Here is a 25,385-nt window from a genome sequence, read left to right as displayed (position 1 = left end):
AAGTTTCTGAGGGATGTGCGTGTTTGGATTTGGGGTTCCAGTGTGTGAACATCACTAGCAAGAACTCTGAATTTACATCATTGCATGTCATGTGGGCAAATCTCTGAAAGGGCGTAAAAACATTAAGGGTGCACTATTACTGGCACACAATGAAGGGGGAGAAGGTGTAAGCAAGGAGCCTTACCCCTCTTGTACAACCCATGTAAGGATCTACGATAATTGCAATTCCATTGTTCTCTGATACTGCCCCCCCACCCACACACACTGCGACACAAGTCACCTCAAACGGAATAAGGGTTAGTCCTGGCCGCTCACCCACTCGGCCCTGGCTGAGCACACCAAGGACCCAAGGCTACTTTTCTGCATGCTGGGGAGGATCCTGAGAGACAACCCTTCCTGCTGTGGCTCTGCATCACCTGCAATGCCAGCCTGTAGGTATCTGCACTAAGAAAAATACAGTCAAAACTTTTTGCTACTGAAATTTATTCTGAATATAGTCCATGTTTCGGAGCCCAGAGCAAGTAGTGACTCTCATGATCCTGAGATGCAACATTCAACTATTATAGAGGAACTGCTGTACTGAAACAATCAAGTCCATCTAATCCAGGATCCTCCCTCAGACAGTGGCTGGGCACATTAGAGGAAGGCAGAACCCCACACACTTTAATGTACCTGACTTCTATGATCCTCTGATTCACAAAGTTACCTTTCCTCCAGCTGAACTTTCTGGAAGCCATACCTTATTTAGTTTTTTTTTTTTTGGTCAGTCATTAAGGGTCAAATTCTGATCCATAAAAGTCAGCAGTAAAACTCTCATTGGTTTTAATGGGACCTAAGTGCCTCTCCATGCAATCTTCCAGCTGACTTTTTGTGGGGGGTTAGTGAAGGTAGACAACCAATTCTCTGAAGTCCAGAAGTCAGGACTTATAAAAAGAATTTTTAGTGACACTCTTTTTGATAATAATAGGTTTGTATCAAGATGCTAGTCAAATTAGCACAGAATTAGCACGGAAAATGAGAAACCTCTGGAACGTTCTGCTCAGGAAGCCTTTACGGTTCTTTGTTTCTGTCAATTGGTATATTGTCTGGAGATGCTGAAAAGGACAGCTTCCACACAGTGTTTTCTATTGAAATCAAATAAACACTGTATACATAAATAGATGCTGTGCTTTCTGCCTCCCTGCTGGTTGGCTGTTTACTCTGGCCTCTCCACTCTCCTCTCCTTCACAATCCCTCTGCAGCCAGCTTCACTCTCCACTGTCCCTGATCTCCATGCCGCACTTCATTTTTCCTCGCTCCCCACTGTTCCTTACATTTCCCACTCCTGGCTTCCTGTCAGCTCACGTCCTCCCCCTACCACATTAAAACCAAACAATGACAACAGAGCAATAAACCTAATATGATATTTGCCAACCATCACTCTGACCATTGGGTCTGGTCCTGTGATGAGCTCCACACAGAAGGACCTCTGCAACTCCGACAAGGTCCCAATGATTTCAGTGCGGTTCTGTGCAGATGCAGGTCCATCCTTGCAGAGCTCCTTACAGGATGAAGGCCTTTGCTTTCCCCCTCACCTTTTGTCTTTCTGATCTATTTAGATTTGTTAACTTTTCAGGGCAAGGAACATATCTTCATATATGTTTGCCCAGCATCTAGTGCAACAGAGCCCCTATCCTGCTTGGGGTCTTTGGGCACTACTGCAATACAAATAATAAATAATAGTGAACAACAATTGCTTAGGGGAGTAGAACCCTATATTATTTTCTACAGCTGGTTTCCATCCTTTGCCTTTCTCTTCAGTGGAAGAATTACATTGTAAAAAAATTAAAAACACATTTTAATATGTTTGCAAAATGTAAGGACGTTGTTATAGTTGTAATCAGACACTACAGAGTGTTCTGTTCCTGTGTAGTCATGATTCCCCACACCTAATTCACTGCAAGCACTGGGCTTTCTCCATGTGCTTAACAATGTACCTAGGTGTATCTTTGTTATGCAACACTATACATTCTGTCATGTTTTATGGATTAAGTAAAACATTTAATCTTATATTTCTAAAGTAGACATGCAGAGGAAACAGGGCCTTACTGGGAACACTATTACCATCAGCCAAGGCTGTACATAACTTAATTGAGAAAGACAACAATGGACCTGGAAGGAGGGAAAAGAGAAGTGCAGAGCTGAGAATGTGGAGGAAATTATTACTTTAACATGGACACAAAGGGGAGCTATTCACACTGCTTTACATTCCACCTGATCGTCTCTTACAATCACACCAGGTCTTTTTTCTAGAGAGTGCTGAAAAAAGCCCCTTGGTATACCACAAATAGGATCCATAAAGTAAAAAGATAAGGAATCAAACTTTTCCTAGACTCACCTATAGTTCCTTTTTAAAATAGAAACAATACCTTAAAAATATAGCAGTGAAAATGCATTTGCCACAGAATGGTCAGTTAACAAAGGACTATCAAATATTTAGGGCCTGAACCTTATGGCTCTTATTCCCTGTCACACTGCATAGCTCCCATAACATCTCATCACATAGATGAGACACAGAACATCCCATTTAGTCTTTCACTTTGTACAATATTTAATGACAACATGTATACAAAAAGAGGAGGAAAGAGCTGAGCATATGCTCCCACATAGTCTGAAAAGCTGTTGGGGAAGGGTTTGAATAACATATTGGTATCAGCTCTTTGGTGGTCTTCAAGGAGTGGCTAGGGCTAGACAGACTTTAAGCTTTCTGTTAAGTTGGAAAAGAATAAAGATAATAATGACAAAAGGATAAAGAGTAACTGCTGAAGGGGAGGATAGGTGGTTTTTAAACATCACTCTGGCAGTGTAAAGGGGCCTCATTGTAACTGAGCCTCAAGCCCTCTGACTTTGGCACACAAAATCCTAAAAGTAATGATATGAATTCGCAGGCAGAAGAACTAAAATACTCTTTCTAGTGGCCTAATAAACTGATATATGAAATGAGGTGATAGTCCCCTGAACTCAAGTTCTGATAGGACACATTTTCAGGTTTAGTCGGAATGAACAAAAGGAGCTGCTCAGAGTGGTTAGACGGCATGTACTTGATCACTACAATTTATATCACATTGTACCTGTTTTTGTTCCTCTCCCAAGCCATCCCACATTGAAGCTACAATTTTAGAGACTTCACCAAATGTAGCATTTGGGTTTTGGCCCTTGATGGCTGCTTGAGTGTCTCGGAAGAATAATGCATAGGCAGACACAGGCTTCTGTGGCTCATTAGGGTCCTTCTTCTTCTTCTTTTTGGGAGTTTTGGGTTTCTTTCCCATATCAGAAGCAGGTCGCTTCTCTCCTCCATTGACCTGTAATAAAGGTTCACAAAAGGATAGAAACTCATTAAATTGTGAATCAGACCAAAAAGCTCTATTTATCAAGGCATCTACAATATACATTATGGATTTTGCTGGGGAAAACGTCTTTTGATGATCCAAATGTTGACAACATTTCACAGGGTTTCATCTATAAAAGGCATTATAAATGTTCTAGGTTATATAACGTTTTTCCTAAAATGATTCATACATTTTGTTTTTATAAAATTATCATCTCATTAATAGATTAGCTTGTCATCTTTTTATCTTTTCGGAGTCTTACAGCTAATGGTTGTTGGAGACCTGTAATGAGTAAAACCATTACAGATTTAATTATACATTGACCACTAGTTTAATCATAAGAACCATTTAAGTAGAGCAAGAACAATATAATTTCCACCTTATATTTTTCTTTCCCTTAGAGGACTATTTTAACCTACGGCTCAGTTCAATTCCCACTGAAGTTAGTGGGATTGTTTCCAGTGACTTCACTGGGAACTGGATTGGGAATCAAGTGAATTGAGATTTTAAAAAAATGTTAATTCCCTTGTATTATTCTTAATCAAAATCAAGAGAAACAAAATTTCAGCAGTTTAGGTTGGAAATTTTTTTGACCTATTGAAGGGCTCAATTCTGGTCTTATTGGAGTCAATGGCAAAACTCTCATTAACTCTGCTGGTGCAGGATCAGTCCCTTAGGTTCTGAATAAAGGAGCAAATGAGGCTCACGCATACACTGCATGAAAAGAAGAGCTTGTGTTTGTGTGTGTATGCACACACTTAAAAAATCCCCACGCCCTGGATCCCTCTTGTGGATTTCACTGCAGCCTGAAGACGTGCAAATTTGTGAAAACCCAACTGTCCTTTAACCATTAAATATTTATATTGCAGTAGGGCTTCCAACAGGATTCAGGACCCCATTTTGCCAGATGCTGTGCAAAAATATGCAAAGACACAGGCCTGATTTTCTAGGCAGCTCGAACTACATGGCACAAAGTGGCCTCAGCAGACTGGAGAATCTGGCTAACTGTATCTGTCCCAAAGGGTTTTTCATTTGAAAAAACTCAGGGGGAGAGGGTTACAATCAAATAGAGATGATTTCTATCATTTTTTAATAAACTGTGATCAGTTTAGACATGCTAGATTACAGGTGTTCCAAAAATAAACACAGGTGCATAACGACAGTGGCTGCATATGGCTGTATATGCTCACTCTGGGCCAGACCCTTCTCCCTCTTCCTGTGTGTCACCAGACTGTGTTCAATGGGACTACTCAGGTGAGTAAAGTGAGCAGGATTTGGCCCATTGTGGCTTTTTAATCAGAACAGCAATGTGATGAATGTAACTTAAAAAGGAAATTGCTAGGCACCTGGTTAGGCAATCAAATATGCAGTTAATGGTTGTAGAGTACACCAGCAGCACTAGAGAGAAGAGGGAAGAAGTTATAAAACACAAGCTGCTTGTTTCAAACTTGCAGATTACTATTTCACTCTACACTGTAGAAGAAACTACAAGATCAATAATATATGAAGGTGTGTTATGTGCACACGCAAAGAGCTCCCTAGTTAATTTGACCATCCTAATCCAAATTTTCCAAACACCTCTAAGTAACAGTTCACAAATCCCAGGAGCAAGGAGACTTGACAACTTCAGACCCACAGTTAAAGTTCCTACTATTGTTATTTTAAAAGGTTTCTTTTAACACTTTTGTATTGACCAAAGGGATTTACAAGCTTGTAGATATTTAAGATAGCAGGATGTCCAAACTACCATTTAACTATGTGATAAATAATCGTAATATGCATAAAAGGTAAGAGAACAAAAGTCTTCTTGTAAATAGCTCAGACATTTTATTCTCCAACCCAAATAATCAAGTGGCTTCAAACATCCCACTGCTAAAAAGGGAGTACTCCCTGGGGAAATTCTGTTTGTTTTATAAAAAATAAGTAAAGAAAAAGAATTCCAGTACTAATAACCTTGGAAATGGCTGAGATGATGGTGTACCTTATGCTCCCATCAGTCTATCAGCTTCATAGACTCCACTGCTAACCGCCAAAGCAGAGACAGATGGGAAATAAAATAAAAAACATATATATTCTTCTAGGCATAGACTCGTGCCTCAAAATCCCTAGAGGTGTAGTTAGCTCATGGTAATCCACCTCCTGTCATGCCTTATTGCTTAATTATAGTGATGTATTTAACTTATTTATCACAAGAAAGCAATAATCTTTCACTTTAAAAAAGTCGGTAGTAACCACGTTGCACAGATGATAGATCACAAGACTACCCAGTGTAGGATTTAAGTCTATCAAGTAAGGCACATTGTTGATATCTAAATGTCCCTTGAGAAGTTTGAAAATGTCTATAAATATATTTAAAATAAACTGCAATAGTACCAAATCCTTTAGCGGAGCTAGGAGAGCTGTTTTACGCATACTATCTTGCAGTAATTGCTGTAGTTTAAAATAGATTTTAATCAAGCACCATCTGCATAATAGGCTGAACAAACAACACAGAATTCTACTTATAACTCTGACCATATAAAATAAATATTGTAAAACCTCTACCACATAAAGAGAATATGTGGCAGCAGTTCCCTAGTAATCATGTTTCTGTTAGTTAATTTTTGCTACTTGCAGTCCTCTAGGTCTCTTTTCTCTGAACTACACTATTTGAAATTCTCTTAAGCGAAATTCAAATGAGCATGGAAAAAAAACAGTCATCCATCTACTGAGAAATACATATTTGCAAGCCTATAATGCTTCTAGCATCTCACAATTATGCTTAGCAATAACAGAATACATGTTTAATGATCCAACACTATGAATTATGGCAAGAATCGCACAAATGCAGTATTTGAATTTTGAAGTGGTCAGAATAAAATGTGTAGTAAATGGGCACTTTGTTGTAAATGGTTTTATAGTTACATACAAATACTGATTTTTTAAGGTCTCCTTTTTATTTGTTTAACCACAGACTTGAATACTGAATTTAGAAGAATTCAGCACAGCCAGTTTTAGGATCTGCGCCTCCTACACAAATGAGTTCCTTGGCCAGAGATTTTAGTTCCCACTTCCACTGTTCTAAGCTACTTTCAGATCATTCACTTTCAACCTCAAAATCACATTACTGTTATCCTTCTCCCTGGGTCTTACTGACAGGCCCCCTGGGATGCTTTACTCTTAAAGCAACAGTATCTAGAGCAACTACCAGTAAGTCCTCGGTAATGCCCTCTTTAATGGTGCTGCTGCTTTTCCCTTCTTTGTGTTTGAGCTAATGCAGATGTGTATTTTAAGTCTGACAGTTCTGTACGAAATGGCCACTACTACCAGGTGTGTGCATGTCGGGAAATACCCAGCAGCTGTTATAATCATTTATATATATGGTGATGGTTCCATAGCATGGATAGTTTTTAGCATAATTTTATGCTGTTAACTAAAGAATGTATTTAATATGAAGTTCCTTTCCTACTGGAGGTTCTGTATACTAACAGTTGTATAGTTTATTTCCTTTTCCTCTTTGTTTATTTCCAGCACTGGTGATAGGTTTATTAAGCTAATATAGCCAGTTCCTGCACCCACTGAAAACAATGGGAATTTTGTCACTGTCTTCAGTGGAGTAGGATTACATGTCTAATGCAAAGGCATACATTAGCTTATTCATTTTGTCAGTCTGTATACATACATTGCCTACAAATGAAGTCAGTTTACCCTCTCAAATCATTTAGAGAGTTTTTTTTCTCAGACAGAATTGGGTATAATTGTTAGAAAGCATGACAAAGAAGTATCTATTTTACTACCAAATCTTTCACAAGAAGTGCAGCAATTCTTCTTTCAAAACCATAGGGTAGGTACTCAGCTGGTGTAACAGGCCTAGCATAGTTGGCATTGACTTTAGCGGCGCTACACAGGTTTATGTCAGCCTAGGACTTATTTTGACTAATACTGGTAGATGAGTTGAAAGATGTTGGGACTTGCTCGTTAAATTGAAAGAATAAAAAAAGATGAGGACAATTATTATGCTTATTCCAGATAACGTGGTACTCACTCCATTATCACTCAGTCCTCATAGGAAAGTCTCACTGACTTCATCAAGTTGTGCCTCAAAATCTCTATTTGTAGCAAAATTTGGGAATTACCTCATGACTGCAGTGCATGACTGCCTGAATAAGGACTGAGTAAAGAACTCAGGAGTTATATCAATATACGATACCATACAATGGGTCAACAGTTTATAAAACATAGGCAAAAATCCCAGAGTTTATCACACAAGATTGTGTGCAAATATGAGCTATTGGATCTCCCACTGGTCAGAGACTGGCAGAGCGCCCTCCTGTCCCCATCCAGCCCTGGTGCAATTTCTTTCAAAGGGACAAAGATGGAAGAGGAGCTGGTTTGAGAAATGGGAACCCTCAATTGCCCCTTTAGGGCAGCTTTAAGATCACTTTGTACCGGTCTGGCCCACACAAAGTTGCTAAAGGCCAATAATCTGTCCCAGCTAGTTGGCAGTTTCCAGGGACACAGCCGTCACTGGGAGCTATACCCAGTAGTTTTTATTTGCAGTGTTGCTGTAGCAGGATATGAGACAGACAAGGTGGGTGAGGTAATATCTTTTACTGGACCAACTTCTGTTGGTGAAAGCGACAAGCTTTCGAGCTACACAGACCTGAATAAGAGATCTTGTCTCTTTCACCAACAGAAGTTGGTCCAGCACCAGACCCTTCAGAGGAAGGTGCAAGTAAACCTACAGTAGACAGATGTGGGATAATCTGACTCCCCTGAAGATCTCATTCTAATCCCAAATAGAGATCAGTTTAAACAGTGAATCATGTAGTTTTATATCCCTTCCAAAAAATTTTTACTAACTAACTATTATAACTTTGGAAGAATGCTAAGGTAACAGTAAAATATCAATTTCTGTGTACTTAGTAACTTTAATACTGGTATATCATGCTTTCTTTTCCTGATGATTAAGTTAAGGATGATTAAGCTAAGGAGAATTTTAAAGGGAGCTTCCATATTAGCATTACTTGTTTAATACACAAATCCAGAATACATAAATAGACTTCAGTAGGAAAGACACCCTATTTCTTTGTCTGTAATACTCAATAGTTCCTTCACTGTTATTGAAAATATTTATTTTAATTTGAAATACCTGATTTAGGGTACATCTATATTTACCTCCGGGTTCGGCGGTAAGCAATCGATCTTCTGGGATCGATTTATCGCGTCTTGTCTAGACGCGATAAATCGATCCCGGAAGTGCTCACTGTCGACACCGGTACTCCTGCTCCGCGAGAGGAGTACGCGGAGTCGACGGGGGAGCCTGCCTGTCGCATGTGGACCCGCGGTAAGTACCTTGTAGTTTGAACTAAGATACTTCGACTTCAGCTACGTTATTCACGTAGCTGAAGTTGCGTATCTTAGTTCGAACTGGGGGGTTAGTGTGGACCAGCCCTTAGTGAAATCAAAGTCCTAGGCTTATGATAAGGAGGCAACCTAGTGACAGAGGATGTGGAAAAAGCTAATGTACTCAATGCTTTTTTTGCCTCTGTCTTCACGAACAAGGTCAGCTCCCAGACTACTGCACTGGGCAGCACAGCATGGGTAGGAGGTGACCAGCCCTCTGTGGAGAAAGTGGATCAGGACTATTTAGAAAAGCTGGACGAGCACAAGTCCATGGGGCCGGATGCGCTGCATCTGAGTGTGCTAAAGGAGTTGGTGGATGTGATTGCAGAGCCATTGGCCATCATCTTTGAAAACTCATGGCGATCCGGGGCAGTCCCGGATGACTGGAAAAAGGCTAATGTAGTGCCCATCTTTAAAAAAGGGAAGAAGGAGGATCCGGGGAACTACAGGCCAGTCAACCTCACCTCAGTCCCTTGAAAAATCATGGAGCAGGTCCTCAAGGAATCAATTCTGAAGCACTTAGAGGAGAGGAAAGTGATCAGGAACAGTCAGCATGGATTCACCAAGGGCAAGTCATGCCTGACTAACCTAATTGCCTTCTATGACGAGATAACTGGCTCTGTGGATGAGGGGAAAGCAGTGGATGTGTTATTCCTTGACTTTAGCAAAGCTTTTGATACGGTCTCCCACAGTATTCTTGCCAGCAAATTAAAGAAGTATGGGCTGGATGAATGGACTATAATGTGGATAGAAAGCTGGCTAGATCATCGGGCTCAACAGGCAGTGATCAATGGCTCCATGTCTAGTTGGCAGACAGTATCAAGCGGAGTGCCCCAAGGGTCGGTCCTGGGGCCGGTTTTGTTCAATGTCTTCATTAATGATCTGGAGGATGGCGTGGACTGCACCCTCAGCAAGTTTGCAGATGACACTAAACTGGGAGGAGTGGTAGATACGCTGGAGGGTAGTGATCGGATACAGAGGGACCTAGACAAATTAGAGGATTGGGCCAAAAGAAATCTGATGAGGTTCAACAAGGACAAGTGCAGAGTCCTGCACTTAGGACGGAAAGAATCCCATGCACTGTTACAGACTAGGGACCGAATGGGTAGGCATCGGTTCTGCAGAAAAGGACCTAGGGGTTACAGCGGACGAGAAGCTGGATATGAGTCGACAGTGTGCCCTTGCTGTCAAGAAGGCTAATGGCATTTTGGGTTGTATAAGTAGGGGCACTGCCAGCAGATCGAGGGACGTGATCATTCCCTCTATTCGACATTGGTGAGGTCTCATCTGGAGTACTGTGTCCAGTTTTGGGCCCCACATAACAGGAAGGATGTGGAAAAATTGGAAAGAGTCCAGTGGAGGGCAACAAAAATGATTAGGGGGCTGGAGCACATGACTTATGAGGAGAGGCTGAGGGAACTGGGATTATTTAGTCTGCAGAAGAGAAGAATGGGGGGGATTTGATTGCTGCTTTCAACTACCTGAAAGGGGGTTCCAAAGAGGATGGATCTAGACTGTTCTCAGTGGTACCAGATGACAGAACAAGGAGTAACAAGGTCTCAAGTTGCAGTGGGGGAGGTTTAGGATGGATATTAGGAAAAATCTTTTTCACTAGGAGGGTGGTGAAGCACTGGAATGGGTTACCTAGGGAGGTGGTGGAATCTCCTTCCTTAGAGGTTTTTAAGGTCAGGCTTGACAAAGCCCTGTCTGGAATGATTTAGTTGGGGATTGGTCCTGCTTTGAGCAGGGGATTGGACTAGATGACCTCCTGAGGTCCCTTCCAACCCTGATATTCTATGATAATGTGTTGTTATGAAAAAATGTATCACAAATATGCCATTATTTTATTGAAAGATTCAGTAGGAACAAGGACTGGAATAAAAAGATGGGATGATTTCATTACAGAATTGAGCTCCTAGATACTATCTTCTAGGGAAGCTGAGGGTCTCAGGATCTCACGGGCTCAATATGCAAAAATATTTGAAAATTAACAGATGCTGCAAATACCTTATTTTACAAAGTGAAGGCTGTGCATGTTTATGTTTATATAAGTTTTCACGAGTGTGGGAGCAGTTCCTCACAACATTAAAAAGTATAACACATTCAAGAACTAAGTTTGTGAAATCAAGGGAAAGTTCTGAAAAAATAATTGTAATCAGAATTTATTCAGAACACAGTGAAACATATTTTTTCAATTACAGGATTATTTTACAGCTTGAGGCATGAAAAACATAAATATAACTCAAAAACAAATCAGACGTACAACTCTTGACTGAATTATATTCCTTAGTGACTCACTTTGCCTCTGTTTGACCTTCCTCCTACATCTTTGCAATGAATCCCAACTTTTTTCCCCATAAGAACTGGCAATGCTCACAACTATTACTGCTACCACATAACAGGCCCATTAACATTCTCTAGTGATTAGAACACAGAGCTGGGAGTCAGGAGACCTCAGTTCTTATCCGGACTCTGCTCCTAGCTCTTGTGTGATCTTGTGGCAAATCACAACCTTTTTGTGCCTCAGTTTTCCTGTCTGCAAAATGGAGATAATACTCACCCACTTTTGCAAAGCACTTTGAGATTTTTGCACAAAAATGCTATCCAAATGATTATATTATTATGTTTTATTATGTTTGTAGTGACACTAATGGGTGTTAAACGTATCATCATGAAGCACCAGTGCTACATACAATGTAAAAGCATGACGTCTACATAACCTTTCCAAGAAGTGAATTTAAACAGTATTAGAAGATATTTTCCTATTCTTCTGTTCTGGTTGCTATATTTACTTCTTCTATTTACTCATCCTGCGGCCAAGTGCCAAACACTAGCAAACTGTACACACGATCCCATGCTTCCTTAGCAATAACTTGAGTCTTGATCTGGAACAAACACACTTTGTGCACATGAGAGAAAATTCAATCTTTATATTAAACTCCTGTAAGAAATATTCTCCTTTACTCTTTAGTTCACTATGCAGACCTTCCATTTTCCTCATTCAGAGAAGTGTGATGTTGTTCACTCGTGTTGCTTTCAGGGCTGATTGGAGTCTAGAAGATAGGTTTAAGGTAAAAGCCAATCCTTTATTCACATCAGTTAGCCCCTTTATGCTTGTTGTAAAAATACCACATGCTACAGTATGTACCTCCCTGACATGTCTCATTTGGATGACAGCAACTTATAAATTATAGCCTTCATAATTCAGGTACACATATGCCAAATAACACTTAGAGAGACTGATTCATTTAGCTAGTCCTAAAACCAGCCACCATTTGTTATTTCTAGTGCCTAACCATACCTTAGAGGTATCATCCCCTTCATCTTCATGGACTGAACTGGATGGTGAGGGAGTTGCAGACTTGCTTCCAGGTGGAGATGGAGAGTTATGGGGAACATTGTTTCCACCCATATTCAAACCAAGCTGAGCACTGAGCTGTGACTGGTTAATGGTAGTCAGCTGACCATGCTGCATCATTCCTGGCTGCCTAATTTCTGCAGGTTGAACCCTTGGTCTCATGGCTGCCATCTGAGGGTGGGAACTATATTGAGCTCCTTCTGCGTTCCGTAAATCTTGCATCTACAAAAGGAAAATTGGAAAGCAATAATTTTCCATCATCATGCCATCATGTCCAAGTTCCCTTTGGCCTTAAAAGGAATCCCTGCTGATCTACAGGATATTTCATATTTAAGAGAACTGGGAGTTTTTAATTCAAACATATGAGGTGTAAGGAATACACAAAATAACTATACAGCCAACTTTTGCATAACACTGTTTATTTTGGGCTAAATCATGCAGGCTCTTTTCAGCCCTTGGACAGGCAAAGCTCCCATTGACTCTACTGAGAGTTTTTCCTGCATAGGGACTGAAGGATATGGCCTTTTGTTAACTGTCCTTTGCGACTGTCAAAAGTGAGTTTAAGAAATATAATAATACAAAACAGAGATGTCAGAATCTTGAATCAAAGTTCAAGAGGGTTCTTGTCCATCTTATGGAGATGAGTTTGAGTTGCCAAGTTTGGATCCAGATCCATACTTGCCCCAAATTCTAGGGAGTTGAACTTCTAGTACTAAGTCCAGTTTTACCTTGCCTAAAACGGCCCAAGACATGTTAATTTTTAAGATTCAGAAAACAGACCTAGGGCTCTATCAATAGGTGGATTAATTGACTAATGAACTGATTTGCTGCAACAGTCATATATGAACCTGAAGCGCTAAAGCTGCAAGGTTGACAAATTTATCCATTTTGCTATTTGGGTCACTGCTTTTTCGCATTAATGAGACTCATTTTTAATTCAAGCAATGAATTCAGTCTCTGCAAGGATTAGAATGAAAAGCATTGAAGGATGAAGCTCTTTACTTATCCAGAGGTCAAATGTACTGTACACGGATACTATAAAGGATATCCCATAATGCTTATCCAATGTACTCAAACTCATAGCTTGAGATAAGACAACTACAGAGAGTAGCTCAGTTTATACAGTTAGATGTTTTGGGGGGTGATTTAAAGTTGAAGTGGCAATTCAAAGCTGAAAATGAAATGGATATAGTTATCTTAGTCGGTATCGTTAAAGCATGCCATATATATCTGGTGGAATTTGACAAAAATTACCAATGTATTAGTATCATAGCGTTAGGGAAAAAGTGATAACAGTCCAATCTACTAATATAACCGTAGTTATTTTACTGATAGCCTTGTAGCATGTCACCCAATGATTATTACTTTAGATTTATAACCCACCTCTCTCTTCCCCCCCCCCCACCCTTGCACTTGTGTGTGTATGTGCATTCTCTCTCTCTCTCCTGATAGCATACCAGTCTGGGAGATCCTTTTACAGCAAGGAATTAGAATTAAAACTGGGGGAAAAAAACCCAAGTATGATCGTTGCCATTTTTTCATTATTGGCAGAATAAGTGATTTTTTGAAAGGTTATTTATAGGCTTGGGAATTGATTTGGTGTATTTTTTGGAGAGTGAATCATGCCAACAAATATCCTGGAATCGAGAATGTTTGCTATTTTAAATTCATTTGTTGTCCTAAAATATATCTGAAGTAGATTTTGACAATGCGACCTCTCTTAATACAGTCTTGATACTGCTTTATGAATTAATATCTCTGGAATACAAAAGGTTTATTAATACCCATAATTCAAGTTCATTCAATAACTAACCCATTGAAAAAAACCAGTGCACAGCATCAACTGAGAACTTGAATCTTGAAAAAAACATTTATATTTTTACAGATTGTTACTGACTTTCTGCTCCCTTTTTTCAAATACCAGCTTCCCTTCTAGTCAAACATATTAGCCTTGAAAGCTATCATTATCTCTGCCTCTAGCAGACAATCTATATCAAAACAGTTGTACACATAAAACAGTAACTACTTCTTGGCTGTATCTCTTCTGATCCAGCTGTTTCACTGAATAGCAGTTGGTGAATGGAGAACTGGAACATGGGTAGCCCTGAGGCCTTATTTGCTAATGTTACTCACCAGCTGCTGCTTTATGTGGTGTTAGCAGGCATGGCTTGGAAGTTTGCCAGTTGCAGCAAGAACAAGGGAAAGTGAGGTATCTCTGAAGCCCTTCCATTTACCCCTGTCTGTCATCTTTTGACACTGAACATTGTTGAGTGCTATCCCCAGGGCCATTGAGAAACACTGCTGGAGTTAAACTGTGAATAGAGCTTACACTACCCCTTTGTACACTATTTTTTGGGTACCTCTCAGACAATCTAAGGAAACTACAGATCAGTGCTAAAAATAGACCCCTTTTGGCTTCACATATTAAAGGAGGCTGTAAATGTAAAATAAGTAAATTTTTCATTAGAAATACTCTATTGTAAAATGCCCTATTAAAAAACCTAAACAAGTATTTTTGTCAATATTTCAAATACTGTGCAAGTATATGCCTCAGTGAAAGCTGGATACAAATTTAATAATAATATCATGTTGTTTATTTTTATTTAAAATGTATTTGCTAACTGACAACATATCATCGGCTATCAAAACTGATTGGTTATTAAAACCTCCCAATCTTGCCACACTGATCATCAGAAGCAAGCTCCCCAAAGACCAGGACAAACCAACTCAAAGTGGCACCAGACCCTGCCAAACAACAGATGCAAAACCTGCAGACATATCTCCACTACTACAGGGATCAACATACTCCACAACACCCTTCAAGATTCATGGGTCTTACATTTGTCTATCAGAACATGTAGTGTACCTCATTCAGAGCATCAAATACCCCAACATTTATATGTGTGAAACCAGGCAATCATTACACTCTTGAATGAACTCACACAGAAAAATGACGAAAGACAAAAAAAAAAAACAGATCAACTCAATTTCTGACCTATCCGTTCTCACCCTGCACAACATCTTCAAAAGATGAGCCTAGGAGCTTAAATTAATAACTTTCCTAGACATTAAAAATTATAGATTTGTAAAGACACTGGATTTATGGCTTATTACAACAACCTCTAACCCGCTAACCTTCCTTTGTCCTACGATTGCAGATGTGTTAATTGCCCACTACATCTTGAACGATCTCTTGCAACATGTGTTAACTCATTATGCTTAACAATCTGATCCACCTTGTATTTGCTGTGACTATCTTTCCCTACACTGACTACCTTTCCCAGACCCGAAGAAGAGTTCTTTGTACCTCAAAAGCTTATCTCTTTCACAAACAAAGATATTACCTCACCCACCTTGTCTCTCTGGTTATTAAGACCTCTTTATACATTCTGCACATAGCAAGAACTATTTACAACCTATAATGTTCTGGATTTCAGATGCAATCAACTTTTCTTGTGAATTTTTAAAACACATGGATATAGGTTTCCATTAACAACAGCTACAGTATTTCACTTACTTTTGCAGAAATATGAGTAAGAAACATGAAGAGTGCCTTCTTAATTTGCATTTATATTCCAATTTAGACACTAAGGCCCTGTCTACACTAACGAGGTAAGTCGATCTAAGTTACGCTAGTTAAGTTACACAAATTATATAACTTATGTCGACATAGCTTAGATGGACTTACAGCGGTGTCTACATCGCACTATGTCGATGGGCGACACTCTCCTGTTGAGATAGCTTCTGCCTCTCAAGGAGGAGGAGTTCTGAAGTCGACAGGAGAGCGCTCTGCCATCAACTTATTGTGTCTTCACCAGACCCACTAAATCGATGCCGCTGCTGCACCGATTTAGCTGGTAGTGAGAACAAGCCCTAAGGAATAAACCCTCTAACCACTGCCCAGCCTGAGACAGTACAATGGGTGGAGGGTAGATGCATGGAGAGAAGGAATCCTTCTCCCAAGGCTGTGGCCCTAATGCATCCCCTCTGCAGGAAAGTTGGGATACAAACAGGAGACTCTATGTAGCTGTGGATCTCTTGGCATTGCCTCTGTCCTGTCTCCCACCCACCCTTGCCACTTCCTGCATGGGCTTCCCAAATCCTCATGCACTCCACAGTGGATACAATGAGACCATCCATGGAGATGGGAGCAGCCTGTCCATAAATACATTCTGTATACTTGGATTTTGATAAAAGCAGGCACTTACCCACATTAAAACTAATTTTAAAATAATCATGGAACTACTCTATGGAAAGCAATTCACAACAGACGTGAACAGTAGAGAATGTCACTTTTCTTTAGACCACTGATGGGAAAGCTTAAGCTTTCTAAGCAATGCAACATATTCAGGCTCACCTGAAATTCCTTACAAGTACGCAGTTAAATGCAACCAAGTAGCAGCAGCAGCAAATATTTACATTCAGAGCTGACCAAAGGGCCACAATTCTATTCTGCAGCAACTTTCAAGGTTTTGAAATTTGTTTTTGTACAGTATTGGAATGAAAACAAAACCCAAGGAAGGTATGTGTCTACATGTGCAGGTGTCAGACTGGATACTGGCCTAGGATGTGGGAGACTCAGGTTCAAAACCCTCCTCTGCCTGATTCAGAAAAGTTTTTCATTCCAGAGCAGTGACTTGACTCAAATGTTCTGAACAGCTCGATCTATATTGCAGTCATGCCGAAAGGCCCCAATCAGTATTGTGGTCTCGTTGTGCTGGGTGCTCAAAAACTAAGCCCGTGCTGGTGGAAATTACTCTTCCCTGCCCCAGCTGTTCCCCTTGGGTCTCGCAAGAGAAGACAAGTGGTGTTGCCTGAAAAGGGCAGAGTAAAAGGCTGGATGGTTCTACCAGGGGAATGCAGCTGCAGACTGCAGTCTGGGCTATTTGAAGCCCCACCACAGAAGTCACAGAGTGGATACACTGAATCAGTGCATTCCCAGGGCTGCCCCAGCCATGTGCCCATTCTGGCCATTTTTGCCCTGGTTTGCTGGCCCTCTACAATACAAAAAGAAGTTGCAGTCACTTTCTGATGTCACAGTCCTGAAAAACTTTTCCACCACTTAGGTTTTACATTGGCTGGAAGAAAATGCCATAGACCCAGGAATGGGCCCACATCTTTAACCCTAAAAAAAAAGTCAAAATATCACTACTGGCTCAATATACTGTTACCTGGTAGAGTTCCACTGAGTTATCCGTATTTATCTATGGAAACTATATATGTGCACTTTGCTCCTTGGGGCAGGGACATTGGCCTCTTACCTGAAACACTATGGCTCTGTACAGACAGTAATAATTGTGCAGAAAGCACATCTCCCATTCTTTGTAAGCATTACATGTACATCTAACGCAACCACAGGCTACTTTGAAAACAGAAGCTCATGTTCCTTAGGTTTCTTCCAAATAAAGATTTACAAAAGTCACCGAAGTGAATCTGTCTTGGACCCTCATTCAGTATGCAGGCTGCAGAGGGCTACGTTGCTGAACACTCTCTGCTGAATAAAATAATGAGGCAAGGTAGTCTGATGGCTAAATTCCAACTTGGAGAACAAAGTTTCAGATATCAGAATATTAGAAATTTGGATGTTACAGAAAATAAGGATAGTCCTTATTTGACATCCTCAATGAACTCTCTGATGATCTAATAATGATGGTACTTGGCATTTCTATATCACTTTCCACCCAAGGATCTCATCATGCTTTTACAGACGAGAAACTGGGACACATCTTCTGCATTTTTGTGCTTGCATTTCAATTATTGGCACAAATGTGAGTAGCTGCACCTGTAAGTACCTGATTGCAAGTTCAAATAAGTAGTCAGAGATGCAACTACTGAGGTTTGCACCTAAAATTCATACCATAGGTGCAAAGTAGGCACAAAAACTGAGAAGTTCAGTTTCATGCTGGCTGAAAATATACTTCCAATTACTTGCCCAAAGTAACTGGAGAAAATAGAACTCAGGTGCCTTAAAGAACACATCATCCTTCCTCCCATGTCTTTAAAATGAACGTGAACACACCCAATATGACTGCAACATGGAAATGTCTAACTGGGAGACCATCTCGGTGTATTATCCTGATATTCTTATCTGATGCAATGACTGGGACAGGATCCATCAAACCATTCCTGGATCTGAGACATAACATTGGTTTTCTGATTTAAACCTGGCTACCCATGCAAGACACGAAGACATGTTAATTGTCATGGCCTGGCACCCACAGATTTTTCAGGTCATGAAAACTGAGATTCTCACATAATTACATAACACTCCAGAAGCTGAGGCTTAAGAAAAACAGAAAATCTCACAAGACTCATGATAAAATTGAGAGAACTGGCAACAACGAGATGGAGATGAACTTCAGAGAAAATATCAATAATATAGGGTAAAAACATCTCATGTGTTTTGTAATTATCCAAAATACTCCAATTATACACCCCAGAAATCCAGAAATACAAATTTAAAAGAGATCCAAACATGTTAAAACAGTGGTTCTCAAACTTTTGTACTGGTGACCCCTTTCACATAGCAAGTCTCTGTGTGCGACCCCCCTTATACATTAAAAACACTTTTTTATATATTTAACACCATTATAAATGCTGGAGGCAAAGCACAGATTAACACCGGAAGCGTCATATATATATATATATATATGAATACCTCAGTGTCATACTGTAGTGCATTTTATATATCCTGGGCTACAATGAAAGTATCATTCAAAATTTGTATTTTATTAGGGAAATCATTCAATAATCCTTTAAAAATTAAAAACAGAAACCTTGAACGTAAAATGAACCCTAGACAAGGGAAGCATAAGAAAAAGAATCTACTATTAAGTTTGCTACTTAAAACCTTCTAAAATAATTCTGTTAAAAAAAAAAATACAGCCATGTTAGGTTCCCTTATGTAGCACTGACTCGGTAAGTGACCGTAAGCTCCTTTAAAACAATTTAAAAAAATACTCAAAATTTGATTGAAAAATTTTATAGCACAATAATATAATGACAATATACAGGTTCTATATTTCTTGGTACACAATTTTGTGACTATTAACATTCCTTTCTACTTTATTCTTTAATATCCTTTGAGTCACACGGGGCCAAGGACTCAAAACCAATCATTACAAAAAAACCAAACACCTACTGACTTCTATTCAGTTTAATATAATAACCCTTTATTTAAAACAACCTCCAATAAATTTCATTATAAGAAGTTATTAAAAGGGTTAAAAACCTATTAAATGTCAAAGAATTTGCCTGACTCAAACTTCTAATAAAGAAACAGAATAGGCTTTCTTTCTGAATTATTTAAATCTTTACTGACTGTGCACTGAACCATGAAATTAGAAAAGTGTTATTAGAAGTGTTCTCTGGTTTTTATAAAAGTTGTAGCATAGAATGTATCAAACCACAGTCTTTAACTAGACTAGTTAAAGAAATAGGTTTTTAATCCCACATACATGGTTTCCACTGATATAAAAGGGTCATAATTAAAACTCTAGCCTGCAAGTTGAAGATCATAAAATTATTATTACAGGAGCACACATGTTCATTTAGTATATTCTGGATGCATGTTTCCACTTTAATTTGGACAAATATCTTCAGTTTTGTTTGATCTTGCAAAGTTCACTAATTTGGATCCTCTCAGCAAATGATTAGGGTTTTAATAGTGACTAATTTTAAAGTATTAATGGTGAATAATTTGTGTTATCTTTTTTTAAAGTGTCTAATGCTTACAGGGTCAACAGCAGGTGTAGGTTGACACCAGACCAGTAGGATCCAAGAAGTGTAAGTAAAATATTTTTGCACATATTTTCTGATAACAATATTAACTCTCCATTGCATTTAACAAATAACTATAGCCCAGTTTTATATTTTAGCAACTATTCACATGAGAAAGACAAATATGCCTTTAACATTTATTTAGACAACTCTACGGGAATCTTGAATCAGCAGTATATTCAAACAGATTCAGTCAAACACACCTGAATCAATAGTTATTCTGTAAAACAAATGCAGTCAAAAAGAGACTGACAAGAGGCTATGCAAAGCAACATTGGTTCCCCATAAAGGATCCAGGGGTCCTGAAGCTATTATGTCTAAGAATAAAAAATAGACTGAGAAGTGTTGGTGAGGAATAGTAGTAATTTCATTCATCAAAATTCTGTTGTAGGGTAATATCCGGTGAGGGTCCTGAGAGTCTTCATCTCATATTGAAGACAATGGGCCAAGTCTACCTGTATTTGGTACAGGACCAGAGCAGGATAAGGGAAGCAATGGTGACTACTGGCATCTCTGCAATCCCCTGATCCTGGGACTGACAGCAAACCGTCCAGTCCCAACATGAGGCTTCTAGATACCCATGGCCCTAATTGACCATTTTATTCTATTCAGGTTCTCAAACCACATTCATGATCATAGTATCTGAGTACCTTCCCATAATGCATTAAGAAACATCTGTCACATGTTGTTTGTTCTCTCATCCTCTCCCCTCGCAGCCAATAGTAACCAGAATACAAAAGTACTTTGTCCACTTTTCCTTTCTCCGTGTGTCAGGAGGTAAAGGAGGTTAAGTTTAGAGTCACTATATTAACTTTAAGCCACATGGGGATTCCTCCCCACACTAATGGAATCCCCGGTAGCTGGTTCAGCCAGGTTTTCTAGTAGTTTTGCACTGTGGGGTTGATCTGGATCCATGAGAGTGAAGGATGCTCAGCACTTTGCAGAAGTGGGGCCACAAATAGCTTCCTGTAACTGAATATTATTGTAAGGAATTGACTAGAAGGGACAGATTCTTCCTTCAGTTGTGTGTGTGGCTTCCATTGAAGTCCATGTGTAACACTGACAGCAGGGCCGGCTCCAGGTTTTTTGCCGCCCCAAGCAAAAAAAAAAAAAAAGGGCCGGAGTGCCGCCTCAAGCACGTGCTCGGGACGCTGGTGCATAGAGCCGGCCCTGTCTGACAGGCCCCGGTTGTCGGCAGACAGGATCAAACCTGGGACCTCTGGAGCTAAATGCATGAGCCTCTGCTGCATGAGCTAAAAGCCACATGGCTCTTAGCTAAGGCTGTAGCAGACTCATTAATCTCTAAGTGGTCTCTACAGGCGACAGAACACCACACCCAGGAGGTGTGTAGGTTACAAATGCACCTGGCACCTGAATTTAACCATAGGTATTTTTTAAAGAATAGCAATGAATATGTCTGCAGTGAGATGTGGTAGAATCGCACACTGAACATTCTAACACAGGGACGGGGTTGTATAGCATTTTAAAAGCACGGTTTCATTTTGAATAATTTGAAAATATTAGAATTTGACTGAGATGAGATTTTTGGTTTTAAAATTAAAGTGAATTTTTATGAATCTTTTAAAATTATGGGAGAACAGGACAATATGTGATTGTACTTGAGTATAATCATTAAAAATTATTGTAAAACCAAACTTTTTCTGTGCATCTGATTGGTTTGGGATGCAAGTGTTTGTATGCCTCAAACTATGATTCCAGAGATGGAGGAATGTATATGTGCATTTGCTAATGACTTGTACAGCAGAAAGTCTTTGAGGAATGGCATAGTAACCCCTGGGAATTCTATGCAATACAGGTTCCTATAGTGGACCCATCAGTGTGTCATTGAACATAGTATTTATAAGTGATGGTTGACAGAACTGAAGCTACCAGACTTACACATTAATGATAAGTACCTGAGGAAAAACACAGATGGACGAAACATAAAATTGATGAAGTATAACTGTATAATTGATGAAGTATAACTGAAGTATATCAGACTTTGTGAATTCATACTGTACATCTACCCAGTTCTTCCTCTTTTTTCCCCATCTCCTTCCTAACCTGCACATTCCTAATGCTGTACTGTCTGAAGCATCCCAACATGCAACAACAAATTCCAAGGACAGATGCTGAATTTTGCTTTCCCATCCCCTCCCACACATACAGTTGTCATTAAGTTCAAGCACTAGGAATGGCCAGTCCTTTTGAAGACTGCAGGACTGGGCACAGCACTGGGAAATTATTAATTTATGGTATATCAGATGGAAACATGTTCTTAAAAGAAAGGTGAACTTGTGTGGAATGCAAGATTATATCCCTTAAGGCTAAATTCTGCTCTTCAGTGTGTTCCTGTAGCTCCTCTTTACTTCAAGAAGAGTTCCATTTGTCCTTCCAAAGGAAGAATTTGCTGCTCTTGGAGTTTAATGTTTTATTACTAAATCCTGTGCCCGGCCTTAGTAACTTCGCTAGGCACTAGGGATCTCCATGGTGTAAGGCCCTCTAGTCAAGGGGCCACTCTGTAACAGCTAATACAGCAGAAGGGCTGACGTAAAGATCTGTGGCTCTAGTGCTTCCTAACCATGTGAAAGGGACTGTAAGATCCACATTGCTCCCCACTCTGACCTTAGTCACAGTGACTGTGCAGGATTCCCCACATAGCTGAACTCTGTAGCACACAGAGGTCTGCATCCGCTACATGGGGTCTTGCTATCCTTCCTTTCCCGGCACTGTGATGTGGAATCTCGCTGGTTCTGCTGCATGAAGGGCATTCCATATGTTGAGAATGGTGGGTGGCAGGAGAACAGGATTTGGACCTCTCTGCATGTTTAAAAAATTATCCTTATTTTAGCAAATCATTTCTTTTAGAAACCATCTCCCTCAAATGGAAGCAGTGGCATTGTATTAGTTGTTGATACTATATTAAACATTTAAAGGAAGAATTCTGTTAAAAGATTATTTTTTATTGGCAATGGGAAGGGAATCCATACACATTGCACTTACTGAATAAAGAGCTGAGCTTCAAGTCTTATTTGTGCATTTCAGTGAAAACAAAGGCCTACAAAAAGGTATTATTTTGAACCAGGGCCGGCTCCAGGGTTTTGGCCGCCCCAAGCAGCCAAAAAAAAAAAAAAAAAAAAGCCGCGATCGCGATCTGCAGCGGCAATTCGGCAGAAGGTCCTTCACTGCGAACGGGAATGAGGGACCGTCTGCCGAATTGCCGCCGAATAGCTGGACCTGCCGCCCCTCTCCGGAGTGGCCGCCCCAAGCACCTGCTTGCCAAGCTGGTGCCTGGAGCCGGCCCTGTTTTGAACACTACTTTTTAAATATTAAACACCAATGAATCCACTGAAATGCAAAAAACAACAAAAATAAAATACCCAACCACTTTCCATAATTTCATGTTGCATTTTATTTTGCATTAAGCCTAACAGTGACTGTAGTATTTACTACTGATCAAAAGCAATCTTATTTTCAGGTTTGTAAGCCATATTTTTGGATATGTGAATTTAAAAGAATGTCAATTTGATTCTTCAATATGTGAAGACTCTATGAAGTTAAAGGTTGGAAGAGCAAGCCCATTATAGCTGATATTAGTGATACTACAAAAATAAAACAAACCCTTTTAAAAAGAACAGGAGTACTTGTGGCACCTTAGAGACTAACGAATTTATTTGAGCATAAGCTTTCATGGCCTACAGCCTACTTCATCGGATGCATAGAATGGAACACACAGAACGAAGATATTTATACATACAGAGAACATAAAAGGTGGGAGTAGCCATACCAACTGTAAGAGGCCAATCAATTGAGATGAGCAATTGAGATAGCACCTGCACATCTACCAACGTGATACATGCCATCATGTGCCAGCAATGCCCCTCTGCCATATACATTGGCCAAACCGGACAGTCTCTACGCAAAAGAATAAATGGACACAAATCTGACATCAGGAATCATAACATTCAAAAACCAGTGGGAGAACACTTCAGTCTCTCTAAAACCACTCAGTGACAGACCTGAAGGTGGCAATTTTGCAACAAAAAACCTTCAAAAACAGACTCCAAAAAGAGACTTGAACTTGAATTAATATGCAGATTAGATACAATTAACTTAGGTTTGAACAGAGACTGGGAATGGTTGTGTCGTTACACTAATTGAATCTATTTCCTCATGTTAAAATATGTTAAAATATCCTCACACCTTCTATGGGTCATCTCGATTATCACTTCAAAGGTTTTTTTCTCTCTCCTGCTGATGATAACTCATCTCAATTGATTGGCCTCTTACAGTTGGTATGGCTACTCCCACCTTTTCATGTTCTCTGTATGTATAAATATCTTCTTTCGGTGTGTTCCATTCTATGCATCCGATGAAGTAGGCTGTAGACCAGGAAAGCTTATGCTCAAATAAATTCATTAGTCTCTAAGGTGCCACAAGTACTCCTGTTCTTTTTGCGGATACAGACTAACACGGCTGCTACTCTGAAACCCTTTTAAGTAACACAACACTAGAAAATGATCACATTTTCACAATCCTCTCTATTTTTCATTAATTATGAAACTATGAAACAACAGTCAAGTAATTTTGACCAGTAAGAATGACGTCGATGGTTTAATTGATTTTGGGTCAAGAGATCTTTAACAATTTCTCTCTGTTCCTAAGCTGCGGCCCTATACACATCAGCATGTGTGATATTATTAAAGAAAAAGGAAATGCTACGTCTGCAAAATGGTTAACTGACAAGAGATTGTTTTTCATAAATATGATCTTGTTATCCAGTCATACATTTACTGATATTAATAACCATATTGTCACAATTTTCCAAGCAATGTAAACCTAATAACTAGAAACTCAATGCCATAGTCAAATATTGTGGTTTTTTTTAATGTTAAACATATGTGTTACTGCAAGGCAAGACACTTCTTGTAAGTTATGAAAAATATGCTTAGCTCTCAGGAAAAAAAAGTCATTTAATGATCTGCTAATAAGTCCATCATTCTCCTGTATTGTATGATTTACGGTTTTGTCTTTAAAACCTATTTAATATCTCTAGCATAAATATCTGACTGCAGCCTCCCAACTTCAATATTGCATTTTTCAAAACAGGAAAAAATCTCAATCATTTTATTTTCTATTTCAGAGAAAAGGATGGACACCCACCAGCCTTAAAAGATTAATGTTAATAAATATATATAAAGTTCATTGCTCATTACATAGGAATGTGACAGAAATCCCTCACTACAGGGTTGTTGTTTTTTTTTTTAAATGTTCATTTTGCTTGTTTTGCAATAAATGTGAACTGAATCCTTCTAGTAACAACAGGTCATATAACAAAAACATATTCAGAAATGAAAACAGAGACAAAGCTTTCTAAAAAGGGGTAAACCTACCTCAGTCACTATGCAGAGCACGTGCAGTCAGCTAAGGGCAATCACAACTTAAGTATTTTTGAATTCATAATTCATTTTTCCTGTTGCTTCTAATTCTGAAGC

General features: G+C 39.4%; 1 protein-coding gene across 1 annotated transcript in view; it reads right to left on the bottom strand.

Annotated features, from left to right (window-relative positions):
- Positions 1 to 25,385, bottom strand: part of TOX (thymocyte selection associated high mobility group box) — a 269,051-nt gene that overhangs the window by 47,683 nt on the left and 195,983 nt on the right. The window contains exons 4-5 of the mRNA XM_065399776.1: positions 12,055 to 12,333; positions 3,111 to 3,341 (exon numbers count right to left, since the gene is read on the bottom strand). Of these exons, the coding sequence (XP_065255848.1) occupies positions 3,111 to 3,341; positions 12,055 to 12,333 (510 nt within the window). The remainder of the gene's footprint in view (positions 1 to 3,110; positions 3,342 to 12,054; positions 12,334 to 25,385) is intronic.

Source organism: Emys orbicularis, chromosome 2, assembly GCF_028017835.1.
Source record: "Emys orbicularis isolate rEmyOrb1 chromosome 2, rEmyOrb1.hap1, whole genome shotgun sequence".
Lineage (NCBI taxonomy): Eukaryota > Metazoa > Chordata > Testudines > Emydidae > Emys > Emys orbicularis.
Note: the sequence above shows the minus strand (reverse complement) of the source record. Positions and strands in the feature narration are given on the sequence as shown.